The sequence below is a fragment of the Platichthys flesus genome, chromosome 12 (genome assembly GCF_949316205.1).
Source record: "Platichthys flesus chromosome 12, fPlaFle2.1, whole genome shotgun sequence".
NCBI classification, from domain to species: Eukaryota; Metazoa; Chordata; class Actinopteri; order Pleuronectiformes; family Pleuronectidae; genus Platichthys; species Platichthys flesus.
Window position 1 is genome coordinate 23,960,072 of NC_084956.1, and position 20,375 is coordinate 23,980,446.

General features: G+C 38.8%; 1 protein-coding gene across 2 annotated transcripts in view; it reads right to left on the bottom strand.

The window, feature by feature from the left end:
* vps8 (VPS8 subunit of CORVET complex) overlaps positions 1–20,375 on the bottom strand; it is a 60,002-nt gene that overhangs the window by 4,120 nt on the left and 35,507 nt on the right. For both annotated transcript variants that reach the window (XM_062400723.1, XM_062400722.1), the window contains 20 exons: positions 19,889–19,961; positions 18,370–18,489; positions 17,837–17,908; positions 17,121–17,240; positions 15,949–16,005; positions 15,730–15,812; positions 15,021–15,105; positions 14,602–14,700; positions 13,864–13,953; positions 11,157–11,203; positions 10,916–11,060; positions 8,778–8,867; positions 8,346–8,525; positions 8,074–8,155; positions 6,363–6,445; positions 5,230–5,310; positions 3,083–3,252; positions 2,035–2,203; positions 1,644–1,697; positions 713–793 (listed from right to left, as the gene is read on the bottom strand). In XM_062400723.1, the coding sequence (XP_062256707.1) occupies positions 713–793; positions 1,644–1,697; positions 2,035–2,203; positions 3,083–3,252; positions 5,230–5,310; positions 6,363–6,445; positions 8,074–8,155; positions 8,346–8,525; positions 8,778–8,867; positions 10,916–11,060; positions 11,157–11,203; positions 13,864–13,953; positions 14,602–14,700; positions 15,021–15,105; positions 15,730–15,812; positions 15,949–16,005; positions 17,121–17,240; positions 17,837–17,908; positions 18,370–18,489; positions 19,889–19,961 (1,981 nt within the window). The remainder of the gene's footprint in view (positions 1–712; positions 794–1,643; positions 1,698–2,034; positions 2,204–3,082; positions 3,253–5,229; positions 5,311–6,362; positions 6,446–8,073; positions 8,156–8,345; positions 8,526–8,777; positions 8,868–10,915; positions 11,061–11,156; positions 11,204–13,863; positions 13,954–14,601; positions 14,701–15,020; positions 15,106–15,729; positions 15,813–15,948; positions 16,006–17,120; positions 17,241–17,836; positions 17,909–18,369; positions 18,490–19,888; positions 19,962–20,375) is intronic.

The following is a 20,375-nucleotide window of genomic DNA, read 5'->3' on the forward strand; positions in this document are numbered from 1 at the left end:
ACAGAGAAGAAGTGAGAAACTTTTTAGCTGGATTTTATGCGATGACTAATATTTATTAATATTATGACTAACTGTAGTACCACAGTGTTACACAAGCTATTTTCTGGTGTGACTAAACAGCTTGGGGCAAATTGACCTTCCACTTAAACAAACTTAAGTAAAAGTAAGGGTATTGTGATATACCAGAATTGACAATGCTTGTAGTTTTTAATAAATTAATTATTGAGATGTTTCTAATAAACATATGTAAATAATGTAGAAATAATCCAGCACCTTCCAAATCCTTTCAGTTTCTTTAGGCTGTGATATTATTTACAACCAAGAAAATCCACAGGCCAGTCTATTATCCCTTCTGTTACAAGAGCTGTATGCATGTTTGCATCCGTATTGTCTTTCACAAATGTTGATTATGGCAAATTAATGAATTGTTTACTTTAGTAGTAATTTAATGCTACAAATACTACTTAAAATACTACTACTACTACTGCAACTAATACTACTACTAATAATAATAATAAGATGAAGTTAAAGATGAAATTGACTAATAGTGTCATTATTATCTATAGATCTGATTAATATTAATATTAATATTATTCTAATCTCTTGGTGAAAATCTGATATTAAGACAGCGTTATCTCAAAGCTGATGTCAGGAGCTGCTGCTCCAGTCAAAGTGACATTTTTTAATTTGTATATGCAGACAGTGTCCTTACCCTGGAGGGGCCTCGGTATAAAGAGCGTAGCTGATCCCAGGACTGTTCCTGCTGAAGGTCCAATGATGCCTCAACAAACACCTGGACCACAAGAAACAAGCAAAGTATAAGTATTAAACTTTAATTTATTAAATTGATGCAATAAGTGAAATAAATGCAATTTGAGAGAAGCTGTGATATAAACAGCATAACATTGGGATATTTTGTGGGGGTGGGCAAAATCCAAAACCAAATTCAGCAGCACTGCATTGAAAACTATGTGTTGTGGAAAATCGGCTGGTAAATGATCAACTCATCAGTGACGAAAGTTTTTAGGAGCCTTTGATGCCTTATGCTGAAATATTTAATGAAGCTTTGCAAGGAGAAAATCAGAATCTATTAATACAACAACTGTGCATGATTTCCTCTCATATTCTGAAGTCCGCTTACCTGCAGTCACACTTTAAACCCCCTACAGATCATTTGATCTATCGGTCTGCTAGTTCCTACACATTCAAATGTATTTTCTAGTTCTGGAGACTGTATTGCCTGCTTACGCAGTCTCATATCTGTGATGTCTATGGAGTGAAGCCTTTGACCTTTGCCAAGCTCTTGCACTTCCCTAAACATGACAGATAGCTGCACCAGAGAGAGGAGAGTAGACAGTGTCTCCGAAGATTCCATAACACTATAGTCATTATAAGTCTTAGAAAGACCCATGTTGCAGTATAACCTCAACCCAATGTTGCTATTAAACATTTTGTACAACAGATGACAGGCTACATCTTTCCTAATCATGTAAATTACTACAAAAGATGGCAGTAAATTCTCATAACTATTCAAAAGAATAGTTGAGAAAATTAAACTATCCACTGAGTTTCAGGAGTGAAAAACATATTTCAGTGTATGTAGAGCCAGAGCAGGCTGGACAGCAGCTCAGATAAATGTTTACCTTCTTCCTGTGAGCTTCTGCTCCTTCATCATGATGCACTGATGTAACACGAGTCTGAGACAGAGAGAGAGAGAGAGAGAGCAGAGTTTGGTCACTGTCGAGCGTGTGTGCGTGCGCGCGTATAAGAGCAAGTTTTAACACAAATACAGTTTAATGGCAAAATGAGGAGCAACATTTCATTGCTCCCACCTCAGCCACACATTTGTTTGGACCAGATATACCAAATAGATGCAATTTTTAAAAAGTACTGCTGGTTGGTTATTTTCATGGGATTGTGAGTAAGACTTATCCTTTATGTTTATTTATTCACATATCATAACTTTTATATTATGTATTCCTAGCCCTCTGTCAATGCAGATCTTTCTTTGAATGTACAAACACATACACACACCTGTGCCAGTGACATGCTACGGCTTCTGTTTGGTTCAGTGGAAGAGCCTCCCTTCCCTCCATGGCTGGAGGAACACTTGTAGCAGCTCCAGCGCTGCTGCCGGTCTGAGGCAAGGCCCCAACCACAGTCCTTCTGATGCAGGCACTGGAAGTGGTACAGGTGGCCACAGCTGACAAGACACAGACAGTTTCCCGGTCAATGCTTTTTGGTTACATTTCTATTTGCTTGTTGGTCTAAACCAGTATATTTACACTGTATTTGCAATTGCAAATGTATTTTTACATTTTTTCCACTTTTATTTACGCCAAATAACTTATTTGGTTTATCAGACCACTTCCTTTTATATTTATTTCATAGGACAGCTGGGCCTTAGTAGATGTATGCACTCTCCTGAGCGCTATTCTAGTTTCAGAGAAAAACAAATACAAAAAGCTCATTGCACTAAGTGAAAGTGTTTTCTAATATAAGGTTCATAATTATCAAGAACATTATATTTTTTATTTTATTTCAAGCTCTTTTGCTTGACTATGAAGGGTGAAGATGCAAAAACTGATTAGGGCAGATGGACAAAATCACCTTAAATAGAGCTGTTATAAGTCCCTGATTTACAATTGAAAATGTCAAACATCAGTGCTGTTCTTCAATACAACCCAATGAATCTGCTCAGCAAAACAATGCTTAGTATTCAGGTCCGGTGTGATCTAATATAAAATGTCAGCTAGCAAATGTGTCAGACCCCGGGTATTCACTTCATCATGTTTAAATTATTAGAAAACACCGGAGTTTTGCCTTCCTTCCATAATGAAAAGACTGCGTGATGCCATCTAGCAGTTACTCCATGCTCCACCACGCAGATCATCAGCAGCAGTCCACTGCTTTGTTCACAGTAAAGACATGTTAGTCTGGGCCACCACTGTCTGAGAATGTGCCACACTGACTGAAAGTGAAATCCAGCATTACTTACTGTCACTCAGCAGTACTGGTAGTTATATCACCCCCAAAACAGAAGCTATTTGTCCAGGAAAGAAACACGTCCAGTGTATGTTACCTGAACACAATGATCTCTTCAGCTGAATCCTGCCTTCTCTTGTATTGCTGGAGGCAGATGTTACAGTGGTCCTGGCGTGGGTGGAGTCCCCTTGTGACAGCAGCACGGAGGTGTGCCAGGGACCAGTGGAGGTCATGGTTCAACAGACTAGTGGTTGTTTCAAGTAAAGTCTAAAAAAAGAAACCACAGCATAATAAAAGGCCAATTTGTACATTTTATTAGATCTGAATTATATATTCACATAATATATTATAAAAAAGTTGAATATTAGTCGAAAGGCATTAGTAATAAGAGGTATAGTGTATGATCACTATATATATATATATATATATATATATATATATATATATATATATATATATATGCAAAGACATATTAGATATGTCTTTGTGGTGGCAGCTGATGGTAGATCCTGATGGCGGCAGTGGACAATGACTGTGGACTATGGTGGTATCCGATCTTGATGGTGGATCCTGACCGTGGTGGCTGCTGACCATAGACTATGATTACAACAAGACTGCTTGATATATAATATGTCTCCTCAGATACTCGACCATTACTGACAATAATCCATCAATTATTTATTTATCGAATCTACTGAGCGGGCCACATGGCTTCCATAGCACTGCCATACAAGCCATTAGCCAGTCCGAATTACCTTCAGCCTCAGCTAACCCTCAGGTTTGGCTTGTAATCTTATTGCAATTAAAAGACCAAAAAAACGGATGGCACTATGGTACACAATTGAAGATATGTTCCAAATATCCACTGGTGGTCACTGACATCTGTTAACATCAACTGGTGATTGGCATCTTAAATACCAAAGATGGATGACTGTTTCTGTGAAGGAATATTCTCCTCTTCAACATGTTCATGTGTTTAATAAGTGTCATCTTTTGCAGTATAGACCAAATATGCTGTGTGTTTGTGTTCCCTTCAACATTTCCATGTGTTTTAAATAAACTATACACTGAAACTTGTCTTTTTTGTTTAAACATATACAGGATATTATGGTAATATAAATCATATTATACAACTTTATAATTAAAATTAAAAAACACCGTCATGTCAGTAGTCAAGTGTCCTTCAGACTGCTCTTCAGTGTGCGTAGATTCTGTTCTTACATAAAAACGAATCCCAGATAAGAAATATTGGTGAATGTTAGAATCTTTCTAACAACTGAGTAGGTTGGTTTTTAAGAAGAGATTTCTTCTTATGAACAATTGATAAATGAAGCCCATTGTGAGCAGCATTAAACCGGTGGCATAGATCTGCAGAGGATTGATGAGCTACAAGCTAATACAGACCTAATCGCTCAGTCGGTGTACTGATGGAACAAAACAGGCTAAAAGACATTTATTCATCAAAATAACAACTGGTGACTGAACTTTTGATCACAAACAGAAAAAATAGAAAACTGAATTAAATTGAATACATGGCAATATTGTCAATGATACACAATCCAGCTCTTTATGTCAGTAAAAGACTGAAATCCAATATCAGTATTAAACTGCTTCATCTCTAAAGCTAAGAGCATAATGATCCTCTATGCGCAATAAAGATGACATTCTCACACACACACACACACACACACACACACACACACACACACACACACACACACACACACACACACACACACACACACACACACACACACACACACACACACACACACACACACACACACACACACACACACACACACACACACACACACACACACACACACGCGCGCGCGCACGCGCCGGAAGCCCTGACATTTAAATTCGACTCAAAATGGTGTCCGTGATCCACGAGTGAACGTGGCTCAGAGGAGGATGTCAGAGGACTTTTAGGATAAAAACATGGTGTAAATCAGAGGTCTTCAACAGGGGGTCCGCCACCCCTAGGGGGTCCCGAGGTAATGCAGGCGGGTCGCAAATTCATTGGTTGAATAGACAATTTTTATAATTTTTTATTTATTTTCGATGACATTCTCACACACACACACACACACACACACACACACACACACACACACACACACACACACACACACACACACACACACACACACACACACACACACACACACACACACACACACACACACACACACACACACACACACACACACACACACACACACACACTTTGTGCTTTACCTGTTCATAGTTAAAGGTGTCGAGCATACCCAGAATAAGGCCTTGGATCTCTGCAAGCTTTCCTTTCCCATAAACCGGGTCCTAACAGACACACACATGCAGAAAGTGTAATCAATACACAACACAATTAACAATGATTGTATCACACATTACACAGCCACAAAGAACATCACAGAGCTAATGTGTTTAAGCTTGCTTAGGTGGCACACTGACTGGACCGCAATGCAACAACAGACAGAGCTGTGTGTTACACTGTAGGGGGGGTTTCACAAGTTGATTTTGCTTGAGATCACTGTAACCAGCTGAAGGGACGTAAACATAGAGAAGCTACAGTTCTTTGTGAAGAAGATCCACAGTGAGTTATACCAGGGGTTCCCAAAGTAGGGGTTCCTGGGGGGGTCGCAAGACACAAAGGGGGGGTCGCGAGATGCCGTCCAAAACACAAATACAATTTTGAAACAATTTTAAATGGAATATTTAACCCATTATTGTATAAATATAGACATAAATATGAGTTGACATACCCTGACATACTTAAAGAATAAATACAGAGCGCAGTTAAACTTGGGGAATGATCTCTGAGTCACCGTCTCCAAAATAAAGCAGAGAATGGACTTGCTCTGCTCCATGCATATTGCCCACATATCTCATTAGTGAGTTAAAGAAATGAAAGTAATGTTTAGGCTAAAATAAATAACCCTAAAGTTTTGGCCAATAGCAGCAGTAAGGTGTCTGCTGCTCGTTATGCATACAAACTTGCACACACATCACCTGCGCACTTTTGTATACTTACAGTATATGCTCACCAAGCCCTGCTGTTTATACATGGAGTTTCCCTGTATTCTGGTTATATATTCTATTTCTTAAATTGGTATAAAATAATATCATGGATGTAAGGCTGTTGTTCTTTTGTGTTGTATTAATGCCCATGTTTGCATAGGCCTAATAGTGCATGTGCGTGGCTGTGCGCAACAATATATAACACATCCAGGGTAGGTGGGGGTCACCAGTCTCTGGAATTGTTATTTTGGGGGTTGTGGGCTAAAAAGTTTGGGAACCCCTGAGTTAGACGAGTCACTAAAAGGGGGGAAGATAAATAAAACCCACACACATACAGACGCACACACACACACCTGCAGTATTCGTTGGATGATGGCAGGCAAAGGAATGAAGCTGCTCATAGAGTTGAGAACCTTCATCGTCAGCTCCTTCAACACTGAGATACAAACAAGCAGAATTATATTTATGATCTCAAGTTCCAAACAAAATAGAGGCTACTCATTTGGTTTAAGGTGTTGAACACATAATATATAAAGGCAATATGAAGAATAATTATTTCAAACAGTACATCATGATAAATCACATTGACATCAAATCACAACACCGAAAACAAAATAAGAAGGTGTACTGTTTTTCTTCGTTATGAATTTGCATACACTCATTCATGTTCATAGCAAAAAAAAAAAGGTGCATGTGTGTGTTTGGTCCAGGTTTACCCATGTTGTAGGGTCCAAATCAGTTTACCTTATGGGACGATAACTAAGTCCCTATAACGACATGTTTTAAGATTAGAGTTCACGCAAAAAAGAATATTCAACCATTATCTATTCACCACTATGTCGATGGAGGAGTGGGAGACGTGTTTGAGGCTACAAAACACCTTTGGAGTTTCAGGGGTAAACAGCGTGTCAGCCGAATCCGATACAATTAAAGATTGTGCAAGCCTATAAAAGCAACAGAAGTAAATCCATAACAAGCCTCTCTACTGCTCTTGTGGGGTCATCAAAGTGTCCGGAAGCCCTGACATTTAAATTCGACTCAAAATGGTGTCCGTGATCCACGAGTGAACGTGGCTCAGAGGAGGATGTCAGAGGACTTTTAGGATAAAAACATGGTGTAAATCAGAGGTCTTCAACAGGGGGTCCGCCACCCCTAGGGGGTCCCGAGGTAATGCAGGCGGGTCGCAAATTCATTGGTTGAATAGACAATTTTTATAATTTTTTATTTATTTTCGAACCAAATTTTTTCCCACAAATTTAAATGTCTTTTTAAATACAAATTAATGTGCATCCAAAATATTGTGAGGCTGATTTGACCCTCTGCCTGACAACATCCATCCGTCCAAGGTTAGATAAGTTGTTTGCTATCCATCAGGGTCCAACATCTCACTAATGTGGGAGTATGTGTGCCATCCACAGATGGCTTGAGGATTCACTGTCTCTTCTGCATGCATGTTTAAAATAAAAAAATGAATCTGTGAATTATTTAATATCTCAGTGTTGTATGCAAGATATATATGTTTATAAATGGCAGTGGCATGGCCACCCTATACCTTGCACATGTTTAAATTAAAAACATGAACATATGAACCCGTGTAATATTTGAATAGGTTAGTACTGAATGCACAATAACAGGGTAGCTATGTTTATACATGGCACTAGGCCCAGTTTAATATAAATCACAATTTTATACAATATTTATATAGTAGGGGTCCATTTGGGGGTCCTTGGCCTGAAAAACATTGAAGACCCCTGGTGTAAATAACACCGTTTCGTGTCGATTTTGAACGTCAGGGCTTCCGGACACATTGGATGACACCACAGGACCAGTATGGATTTTTCCTGTTGTTTTCATGCGTTTGAAGAAGTTGTCACCATATACTTCGGTTGTATTGGATTCTGCTCTAACACTGTTTACTCCTGAGACGTGTTTTTTGGACTCAAACACTTTACCAACCCTCCATCGGCATAGTGGTGAGTAGACTACAAGTGAATTGTCATTTTTGGGTTAACAACTCTTTAAGGTTGCATGTGCATGTGTGTGTGCGGGAGTGCATGTTCTTACCTTCAGAGGTGTGTTTGGGATTGGACCCCTTCACTAGTTTCTGAGAAGCCATCATGGTCTCCAGAAGTGGAAACCACAGAGCCTGAGAGAGAAAAATGCAAAGAATGAGCAGAGATTGGTCCAACATACACTCACAGCCTAACCCACCCTCGACCTAATCCTAATCCTAAACCCTAAAAGAGTCTTAATCCTGAAAAATCCTTTTTAAGTTATGAGGACCTGCCTAAATCTGTCCTAACAACCACACACACACACACACACACACACACTACCTCTCTTTGTTGCTGGTAGAGGTTGTGTGAGCTTCGATGACACAAGGCGATGATGTCATTCAGTGAATCCTTTACTCTGGTCAGTGTTGAATCATCTGTTCTCTCATCTTCATCATGTCGTCTGTCTTCTGCTTCTGTGTCACTCTCCGCAGTGAGGAGACACAGTTTCTCCTTCAGTGTCTGCAGACATGGGGACAATCATGGATACATAACATTCACTCACTTAATTCAAGGACAGTTTGTGCTATAAGTACTGGTCATATGAATCTATAATTATTTGCAGTGATGGAAGTGGTGCACATATGCACACAGGTGTGTGTGGTTATCAATATAACAGACATGTCAATCTGCACTAAGTCTGTACAGTCATTGGTATGCTGAATAATCCATTTATTCATTAATGACTTAGTACTCCCTGTTTTCTGAAGCTACCTCTCTCAAGACAGAAAAGGCTCCATGAAAGTCACCCTTCCTCTCCAGCAGATATGCTGTGGCTTCACTGTGGTGGTTCATCTCTGTTAGCTACAGAGAAAGACACAGAGGGAGAGAGCTGTCACACTCATTGTTGTCCGTAGGTGGTGCTGCATCACACTTTACTGTGGCAGATAATGGAATTTATTTCATGAACTCATTATATAATTCAATATAATACAGTGCAGGTACATTTTCATTAGTATCATACACCCTTCATGTTTACTTCCTAAAAGAAGAGTGTTATTGAATCAGGTTCTAATCTTCACACGTTAATAGGTCACATACAGAAGGGTGCACTACATCTACCAGATACATTACTTATGAGATATTATAGGAATATTTTAGATCAGCCAGTGACCTTTTAAGCTTCAATTCTCTTTTGTTCTGTTTTATACGTGTATTGTTTATTGGGGTCCGAGAGATTCAAGATTCAAGATTTGTATTATCAAATGCACAACAATAACATTAAGCAGTCGCTGGCAGTGAAATGCTTGAGTCACAGGCTCTCTTCTAGCAATGCTCAAGTAATTACAACCTAAAAAATAAAATAGAAATAGTATAAAATAGAATAAAATAGAATATAAAATGTTTAAATAGAAAATAAAGTATATATATCTAAATATATATATAAAGAGCTGAAGAGAAAATAGAACAACAATAGTGCAATTTGTGCAATGGTGCAATATGCAAATATGTCACAGTGCTAGTTTGGTAGAGTTATTGCAGTTCAGAAAGCAGCAGGCAAAAATGTTTATGGCTGGGGTGAAAGTGGTCTTTAATAATTCGAAAGGGGTCTTTAATAATCTGGTAGATGTAGTACACCCTTCTTTATATGACCTATTAACGTCCTGATATTACTTTAAATTCTTTGTAAGATCTTTTGAAGTAAATGGTAAATAGTTTTGTATTTATATAGTACTTTTCTAGTCTTGATGAACACTCAAAGCACTCTACAGTACATTTTTACATTCACCCATTCACAAACACATTCATACAATGCATCTATTCGCAGCACTGTTATTCTATGGGGGGGCATTCAGGGTTCAGCATCTTGCCCAAGGACACTTCGGCATGCAGATGGGTCAGACTGGGGATCGAACTGCCGACCTTCAGGTTGGAGGACGGCCACTCTACCCCTCAGCCACAGCCGCCCTGTACCTCAAAAGTTGTTCTTTAATTTAAGGACATTTCCCAGTTCCTTTTCCACTTTTAAATAACCTCATTTTTCCAAGGCCTATCTGGCAAAGCAGATTAAAATATATTTCAGTCAGCAGGAAGAAAACCTAAGGATTTTAAATTCTTAATAGATTGCACAAGACGAAGGGAGAACTACAAAAATAAACAGGTGAAAAAAAAAAAAACAGGTAATCTCATAGATATATATAAAGTCTAGATGTCTCGGCCAACGGAGTCGAACGTCCGCACATGGCGGCCATCTTGCCACAGGCAGCTCGCCCACCCATAACATTGTGTTGAAGTGGTACGTACTTTTTAAATAACCATAACTTGCTAAATTCTCAACTGATTTTTTAAATGGTTCAGTTTGATACAAACGTCAGAGATGTAGTTATGACACTGCATACTTATGAATAATTATGTTATTTTCAAAAAAATAGAATAATGTTCTATATAGGTACAATATTTCCCTTTACAAATATACATCAAGAATTTATTTTTATTTTTTTTATTTAAAAAGTACATGTACCACTACCAACACAATGTTATGGGTGGGCGAGCGGCCTGTGGCAAGATGGCCGCCATGTGCGGACGTTCGACTCCGTTGACCGGAAACGCGGATGAGACATCTAGCCTTTATATATATATATATATATATATCTATGGGTAATCTCACTAGATAATCTCTCTATATTCTTCATTGCAACTGCTAATTATAAACAACCCGGTCTGTTGTCCAAATGTTAGAATATGTCTAACTTTCTATCTGAAGGCAAAAATTGAGTGAGAAACTTATGTTCCTGTTCAGGAAAAAGAAAGAGGTTCTGAGGTGATCTATACATCCATCCGGTCTTATCTGTCCTCAGTCTTATACATGCTTGACAATACAGATATTTGAAACAAACTATATCACACATTACTTGTATGGCTTCCTCCAGTCTGTAGTGCTGGGAGGTCTGGAGGAAGCTCAGGAGCTGCTGGGGTGCAAAGCGGCACAGTAGTTCCAGCAGACGCTCATGGAGGTCACGCTCCAGAGGCAGGTCGGCCCCTGAATGATGCCCTTCCCTGAGTGACAGAGCAGATGAGCAGTGAGAGGCCAGAAAGAAAAGATGAGAAACAGGGCAGAAAAATGTGTATATTCAGAAGCCATTCATAATGTACCGGGGCTCCAGGAGGCAGCTGAGGAACTTGAAAAGTAGCTCATCATCCTAGAGACAGAAACAGAGACAGAGAAAGAGAGGGAGTACTAAGGAAATGTACCAATCATTATGGTTTATAGTGACAATAGAATCCTACAGTGATGGGTGTACAGATCAAGTAAGTGTTGTGTGTCTGCAGATGTTGACTGAGGGACTGCATGCACACCCCAAAACAATAGGCAACATCTATCAGCTTCAATTTCCACAGAAAGGCTGCAGACAATCATACATAGATGTGCTGTTCACGGCAGACGTGAGACTGTTGTTACCAGTTAGTGCAGGGCCTGTCGCTACCTGATGGAGGCACTGTTACACCTCACCTTATTTACACATGTAGACTTAAAACTACTGATCTTTCATTTGTTTTAGAAAATGTTTGACTTGCATACTCCACTCCAACTGCAAAGTCATTTTCTGACACTGCGACTACACTCCCTTTAAACTCCCTGCCTGAGGAACTGAGGCTTTTCTCTGACATCTTGTATATTGCTTCTAAAGACCTCTTTTTAAACAGCCTTTCAACCATCATGGTACCAATTTTTGTTTTAATTCAATAATGTCATGTTTTATAAAAATCCCATACTTAATTTGGTTCAGTCTTGAAATGTTTCACCCTGTTTCAACCATGTTAAGTAATTTATTACTGTGTTTTGGAAAGTGCTGTCTAAATAAAGTTTCCAATCCTGAATGGAAATGTACTTAATAACTTCTTAGTTTATGCTTACAGCAGACATTTCCATCTAGGGTACAGCTCAACATAAACTTTATGAAGCACCCACTGTCCAGCATGTGAGCCCATTGTCTATTCATGTCTTGCAGAAGTTGATCCTGAATTCTATAGTGACCTTTTGCTCTACTCTGGTTTAACTGCGTTTGTCCTTAACCATACTTTATATTATATATACTATGCATATACTATGCAGCCTATAAGTCACACCTTTACAGACACACACACCCCCTGCGTGTTTTGGGGTCAGGAGGTAACCCACACAGAGACACTTAAATATGAGCACAGACACTTGCAACCTCCACCTTGCCTGTGTGATCCTTTCTGCAGAAAGCTCTTACAAATAAACTTACAAAGATGATTTTTCTCAGAACTTGTGTACGTTGACCAAATTTCCACCACAGAATACTATCAACATACCAGAGCACAATTAATTTCTTCATCATCTTTCAAGAGCTGAAATAGGGTGGGAAATTTAAACAAAATTATGTCGGTTATCAGTATTATCATGGTATTGTAAAATGTAGTTATATATTGACACATTCAAAAGAATGCTAGTATTTTTATCATTTATTGTAGGTCGAACACAAGTTAGTTTGCGGAGGTCAAGGTAAAATGTCGGGACAAAATATCAGCATTTGTTGAACGCACGCAATGTGGCAACTCCTCTGCTCTTTCCTGCAAAGTGTAGGACCTTTTTTTTTTAAATGTTTATATATGTGTCTCATAAACTCTCAAGAAAATCAAACAAACACAAAGTAAACTTCACACATGCATAGAAGAAACACAAACGCATGCTGTGCCAGCGCACCTGTGTGTGGTACACCGTACTTCACTGTGGTTGATGCTGACATTTTTCAACATGAGCTTTACAATGTGGTAATCAACCGCGTTTCCATGATAGTTACAATTTTTCATAGTATTACTAACCCCCTGGAATTTCACCATGTTTAATCATTTAACCGATAACAACTTCATCCCATATACATTATTTTAAGACACTTTAAAAAAATGAACTGTACTGAAAATTAGAACAGTGGTTTAATTGTGAAGATTTGAATTACAATCAGGTCATACTGATGTTCAGCAGGTTTATTGTTCATCATCTTTGTCTGTTTCAGTAACCATATGACAGATGAGCTACTGAGAGTCAGAACACAACAGCAGCAGTTTTCCACATAACAGATTGATGTATTGAAAAGAGCAGTGCACATCCAAACTGAGGGTTAGAACCATCAGTTCAGTGGAGAGGAAGATAAGTGTGAGCTTGTGTTTCTGAGTGCTGCTGGTCGTCTTCATTTACTCCCTCATGTTGTACTGCTGAGTCTATGTCTCAGTGGCCAGCAGCATTTGTTTAAAGGTTTGTTCCACAATGACTGACATCATATAGCTTCTCCACTGTGAGTCATTCTAAAGGCTACTAAACAGCACCATCTTCAAAATGAACAGTACTGATTGTGAACATTAAAATCTGGTTATGTTTTACGGCATGTGTGAACAGAGTTGTATAAAAGCTCCAGTGATGTCACATGTCACATGGCACATGTCACAACCTACGGGCCTAACACAGCCAAACTTCCAATTGAACTGTTGGCAATGGAGGTGCAATGTGGATAAGCACGAGGTTTTGACAAGAAACAAGTTTCTTTTTAACTGTTTCTGGCTGTACTGAACTGCTTTGATCCTTTTGAATTCGACTAACTATTGGTCAGCTGAGGGGATTTTTACATGAATCAGAAAAGATGTTTCGGGAAATCAAGAAATTACGTCATCGCATTTTTTGTTTGTCTAGCAGAGTATGTTTCTTGTATTGTCTGCAGCACATGTAGCATCACAGCTGAGCAGAGACACACACTACGTTTCTAAATAGTTTAGGTAATAACTCAGTGGAAAGTTCATTAAAAAAAAAACGTATTGAATGTGGTATTGAATGTGATCTTACCTCAAGCTCAGAGATGATTAGCTGCACCTCTTCAGTGAAATGAAACACCACTACATCAGCTGACTTGCTGGGGTCAAGTGTCACCAGCTCCTGTGATCATAAGTTGGAGGCCTTTTAGGTTAATCTCTTACAGACATATTCTTAGTCACAGAATGTTCTCCTTCATCTGCATTTGTACAAATTCTTGATTCAATAACACTGAAAATGCAGTGAAAGAAAACAAATCAAGGCCGAAACATAAGTTTGTTAATTCAACATGTGACCATGAAGACAGTCACATTTACCTCCAGCCAAGCCTGTGAGGCTGTGTTGTGCTACATAGCTGTGTGAATCAAATAATAGATTACATGTTAAATATTAAAGATAAAGACAGATTTTAAACACGGCAGCAGCTCTTAAAGATTGTTATATATCTATTCAGGATTTTTTACATCTAAAATATATTTGTGTCAATCTCATACATCTGCCCTGACCATGTTTAAGTCTCCCTAAAGTAAAGAATATAGGTTCTACTCTTAAAGGCATGTTGATGCCATCATTTTTGGGTAAAGAAAACCCTTATTGATAAATTCACTTCTCACAGTATCTAGGCTCATGCAGCTGTTCTAAATGCCTCCTGGTTCCTTAACATGCCCGACAACATATCCCATCATGTGACCCTGCCAGGACAAGGTCCACAGACTAATGGAGAACCATTTGTGAATGTCTGTGTTTGTATGTGTGTGTGTGTGTGATGACCTGGATGTGTTGCAGCACTTTTTCCTTTACTGTTTGTTTCTCTTCAGGGCTGTAGCCAGGCATGGACAGCAGATTGTGGATGTAGCTGAAGATCTCCCCCTGCCGACAACAACACATATACAAGTTTTCTAGCTTCATTCTGCACTACAGAATATTTATAACAAAGCTGTGCACATAACGTCCAGCACACAAACATTAAAAAGCAGGCAAACAGACAGATTTAGAACAGACACTACACAAGTCTCAGAAAAAAAGAAAAAAAAAAAGACCTGTTCCTGATGATTTCCCCAAACTTTTTTGCTAACCCTCGTAATGGTAATCCATTTATTACATACTCACACAACCCAACACCCATGCCATTGTACACACTCGGTTGAAGCAAACACGTGTTAGTTAGATGAATCTGAACTGTATGCTACCTCTCGTAGGGGGTCTCTCAGGTAGCAGTCGATGATCCTGTCATAGAGATGTTTCTTCTCGTAAAGGAATTCACAGATCTGGTAGCTGGAGAGCACGACAGTGAGAGACAAAAATGGTTAGCTAAGTTGACAACGTGTAATTACAATAGCAACTTATATAAGCTGCAAAAGTAACTTATATCCTATAGGTTTATATTGCTATCTCGTGTGTGTCACAGGTATTTAAGGTAAACTTATATGACAGTGAGACTGAGCAACTACTGGACTTTTTATCAAATTCAGCGTCTCAGTAAATGACTGCTGCCGCACTAATTCATAGTTTATATAAACTACGGATCAAATGACTGTTTAATATGGAAGGTGATCCTGTACGTGAATTAGACCAAACAAAATCCAGAATTAATGTTTGGTTCAGTCTCATCAACTGCAAGTGTTGTAACCACTTCAATTTTAAACTAAGAATTTGTATATCATTTTGTATATCCATGTAGAAATGTCACTGTGAAGCATTTAATATGAAACCTGAAGCCTCTAAAGGGAACAGGGAATATGTGAACCACACTTTTGCGTAAATTGGACCAAGGGTGTGAGCCCATTAAAAGTTAAATAACCCTGACTTTCTTAAAAAAATGCCTGTTAGATTATAACTTTAAAAGACGCTAAAGGTAATAAAATTATCATTGGTTCAAGTCTTTGGGAAGCCACTTACAACTTGGCTTTCTCTGCCAAAGCCAACAACCTTTCTTCATTAAACTGCAACACACCTCCGACCTGCAGCAGCTCCAGGAGCACCTACAGACCAGTCACAAGATAGACAACTGACATGACGACAACATCTAGTAGTTGTTCATACATGTATTTGTATAAATTTGGGTTCAAAGTCTGAAGCCACGTTCCCATTCGAGTATAGAATATGTAAGTCACCAACCTGCTGCCTCTCTGTGTGTCGGGAGTCATCGTCAGGGCAACACAGGAACTCCAGAACCTAGCAAAGAAATAAAGAGCAAAGACGCAGATGAACATGGCTGACGTTACAAAAATGGTTAATGAGACAACGGCAAAGGATACAGATTAAAAGTAGATGCTAAGTGAAATAGAGGTAGGCTGGGTGGAGACAGTAGAATAGCGACGGACCTAATAGATATATAATGGCATGGCACAACCTGATAATGTAATGATAGGTAAGAATCATTGAACAGGAATGTTGGCTTCACTGCGAACTGATATTTATTAAAATGGAGCAATTTTTTTAACTCAAATTTTGAAGAAATTTCCGATGATAGGGGTTTTAACACACACATTTGTGAACCATTGGATTTACAAAAAATAAGCTAAATAAATTAATCTGAATTAGGACAATATGTGCTGAAGATGTTCCCTCAAGACAGCTGTTCCACAAAAAAAAACAGATGATTACACACAGATGAGCACTGTCACGCTAATTAAGTGACAGTGCTCAGTGATATGTGGGGGCCAGAGAGAAAACTGTGTCCAGCGTAGGTGTTCTCTCTCGTTCTCTCTCTCTCGTCTGATGGCAAAGCTTTAAGCACTGACACAAGGACATGTTTGAAATGGGTTGAAAACTGCAGCCCCTCCACTTGGGATCAGTGTGAAAGCAGTCAGACTGATCCACTGCAGATCCAGCAGATAGGTTGGTATAGCTGTGAAAATCAGCTCTTTAATATGATTCATGCCGGACTGAATAAGAACCAGGCAAGTAGCCTATTTTCCTGATCTATGAAATTGTTGTGTTGCTACTGGCCCTTTTTTAGATGAGAGATTTTGTGAAATTAAATGAAAATTTATTGTAATGCCGATTTGGGGCATTTTCCACATTAAATTACAAGATCAGATACACATTGACTTTTTGAAGTCAATTTACAAAACTGAATATTTACTGAGAAATCAGGGACCCCTGATCTAACCAGAGCAGCCAATGCATCAGTTTGAACTCATTATCATGTGTTCAGTATTCAAGTCTTCATACCCTGTGTAACCATACAGGACCCTGTGCCAGGACTGGCAGCTCTCACTCCAACTATCATGATATTTAGATTTCTAATGAAAACCTAAGCATTTTTAGGAGATCTGATTGGTTACCTGATCAAAGAGCTTTCTGTTCACAAAAAGTGTGTTGTCTGGTTTGGCCAACTGTCGAGCCAAAAAGGTGAAGAGCCCGCCCACCTGGGAGGGAGTGAAGTCTGGGTTGTCCACCATCACCTAGGTAACCAGAAGGATATGTTAATGATCCAGGCAAATAAAATAATAGTTGATAATTAATGATATAAAAGCACAACTGAGTGACTATGAGTCATTTGTATGCAGGTCTCTGTCTCTGCTCTGACATTCAGCTGTCTCAGTGTGTTGTTGGGTTTGATGAATGCAGGGATATTATAACAAATAATCTGTTGATAATCAAGCGATATATCGTCGCTTTGGAAAAAAGCGTCAGCTAAATGACAACCACGTGACTTTGTGTCTTATTGACGAGAAAAAATAGTTTTAGAGAATTGAGTCGTAACAAGACGAGGATGAGTCGTAATAATAGTCATTATGATACCAGAAAGAGACATAATATTACAGGAATAAAGTTGTAATTTAATGAGAATAAAGCAATAATAATAGAATAAAAAAGCAGCAAGTGGAACCCATACTTTGAATTTCAAATCTTGACCCACTCTGATTATTGGTTGAGAAACTTTGAAACCTATTTGAATAACAACGTTATTCTCATAATATTGTGACTTTGTCCTGGAATTCTCACTTTTTTCTCCTTTATTTGTCCCAAATACTAAAAAGAAGTTTTGTGATATTACCTGGAGTAAGATGTCCACTATCCTCTGCTGGTACTCAAGGGCCTGTTTGTCATTCTTAAAGTCTTCATATGTCTAGAATGAAGTGAGAAACCACAAAAGAAAGACTGTCAAAGTAAATCTCACCTTTCCATGGCCATAGTGATTGAGTGCACCACTTTTATTTAAACTACTAAAGATAGATGGATGAAAACTACAGCTGGATGCAGAATCAGCAACGTAGCCATCGTAGAGTCACAAATCACAGAGCCCACCAATGGTAGAGCCACTTAGCCACCATGTGACTTACAAAATTGAATAAACATCCACATCCACTGATGTAACTGTTATTGTTATTACCATTACTATCAATGTTATGATTTGCCGTGGTAGTAGTACTAAAAGTGGTATAGGTAAAAGTGGTATTAGTAGAAGTAGTAGTAGTAGCCGAGTAATAGTAGCTGTAGTAGAAGGTACAGATGAGATTAAAAGGGAACAGACTCAGATTAATAATCTACTGACAGATACTATTCAAGATACAGTGATGAACCTCTCACCATGGCGAGGACATTGAGGAACTCCCGCGTGTCAAAGTGGAGGAGTGTACGGATAAAGGGGAAAACCTCCTCGTCCTCTGACCAATCAGCTGAGTGGAGACGGATCAGGAACTCAAACACCTTATACAAACACACACAGACAGGACTATTCTCAATATTAGTCCCTCCAACTGTGACTTGGTTCACTCAGGTCCTTCCACCTTGGTTGAAATCCAGGATGAGCAGTATTTCAAACAAGCGACACATGGCTCATCCTGTTCGGACAGATGAGTAGATGAGCACATCTTGACTGGGAATCACTGAAACACTTCCATGCTACTGGCTTTCTTTGTGTTTTTGGAGATTATATAGTTCAGAAATCCCTGTGTTGTCTTTCTTAGTGACCATTTATTCTACTGTTTACGACCTCACAGATTATGTTTTCATAGACAATTGTCTGTTAGCAAGACTGTACATAAAACCCTGGAACGGTTTTGTTATATAGATATATAACTAGGGTTGCAAAATGCTGGCAATATTCAAAGTTGGAACCTTCCATGGGAATTAACGGGAATATACGGGAGTTAACGGGAATAAACTGGAAATGTTGTGGGTAATTTATACTAACTGTATTTACCTGGTCATATAAAGACATAAATACAAACATTTTGTTTTGTCATGTGATTTGAGCCTTGAGGAAACTTTGGGCATTTGACTAAATGCTTCTGCATCTTTGTGGCTTCTTAACATAGGTCTTTGCACAGTATTTGCATATGTACACAGCCTTTGCTTCTGCATTGGCTGGGGTGAAATGTCTTCACACATGAGATAGGCCAGAGATATAAATAGTTAGCCAAACAATTGGAATCGTCTGTGAAAATATTTTACAATTGATGGATAAATGAATAGAAATAGGTTAGATGAACAGATGAACAATCCTCATCAGCATGCCAATATATTTCCCCAGTAATATCATAGAAACTTACCTGATTAGTCCTGCACACTACAAACTTTTTAACAAAGTGCATACAGCCTTCGATTGGACTTCAGGGAAAAAGTATTTTATTGTCCACTCCGTGATAAACAAAAAAGTTAAGGGGGATCATGTGCCCTTTCGAGCCCTATACTCCGCACTCCCGGTCAAATTTAATTTAGCTGACGCTTTTATCCAAAGCGACTTACAATAAGTGCATTCAACCCAGAGGGTACAAACCCAGAACAACAAGAAGCAAGAAAGTACAATTTCTTCCAAAATAAACCCCAACTTTTTTTCTTTTTGTTTTTTTACATTTTTGGACAAGTTCGGTGGGCCGGATTAAAAAGCCCAATGGACTGTACTTTGCCCATGTCTGGCCTAGCCCATACCTTAACCATCAAAACTAAATGCCTTACACTAATCAAAAACCTAATTATAAATCATGACGACAAAATGTCCTCACAATGATGCTATTGAACCAAAATTGCACTCATAACTATAGAAAGACATGCAGGGGCAGTCACACACACACACACACTGTTCTGATGTCATGCATCTGCATACCTGGTTCTTGACTTGAATCACAAGGTCTTCAGGGATGTCTCCTAGTGGGTATGCTCTTCCCGCTAGGCAACAGCTATATACACGCAACACACAATATTGTTATTATTATATTGAGTTAAATACATTGTGGGTAAGAATCAATGTCTTGTCAAAGTGCAAATGCAATTAAACACGATCTTCTGAAAACCAACACACACATATTTGCAGCCATATTTTAGATCAAGCAAATTCGTGTACATTATGTTATTTTGTTAACTTCCTTTCTGTCAGACACAACTGACACGTGTCTCTTTAACACCCCGGCAGCACTGACATCTGCTGCCTATACACTGACCATCCGAGCAGCTCCAATAAATCTGTGATCTGAGAACACTCAATCCAATACCCTTCTCAAAATAATAATGGGTGTCATGACGATGCACTTTCTCTGGAATTTGCCTCCTGGTTTTGATTATGGAATTTATTTATTTTTTGCCTATACCGGTTT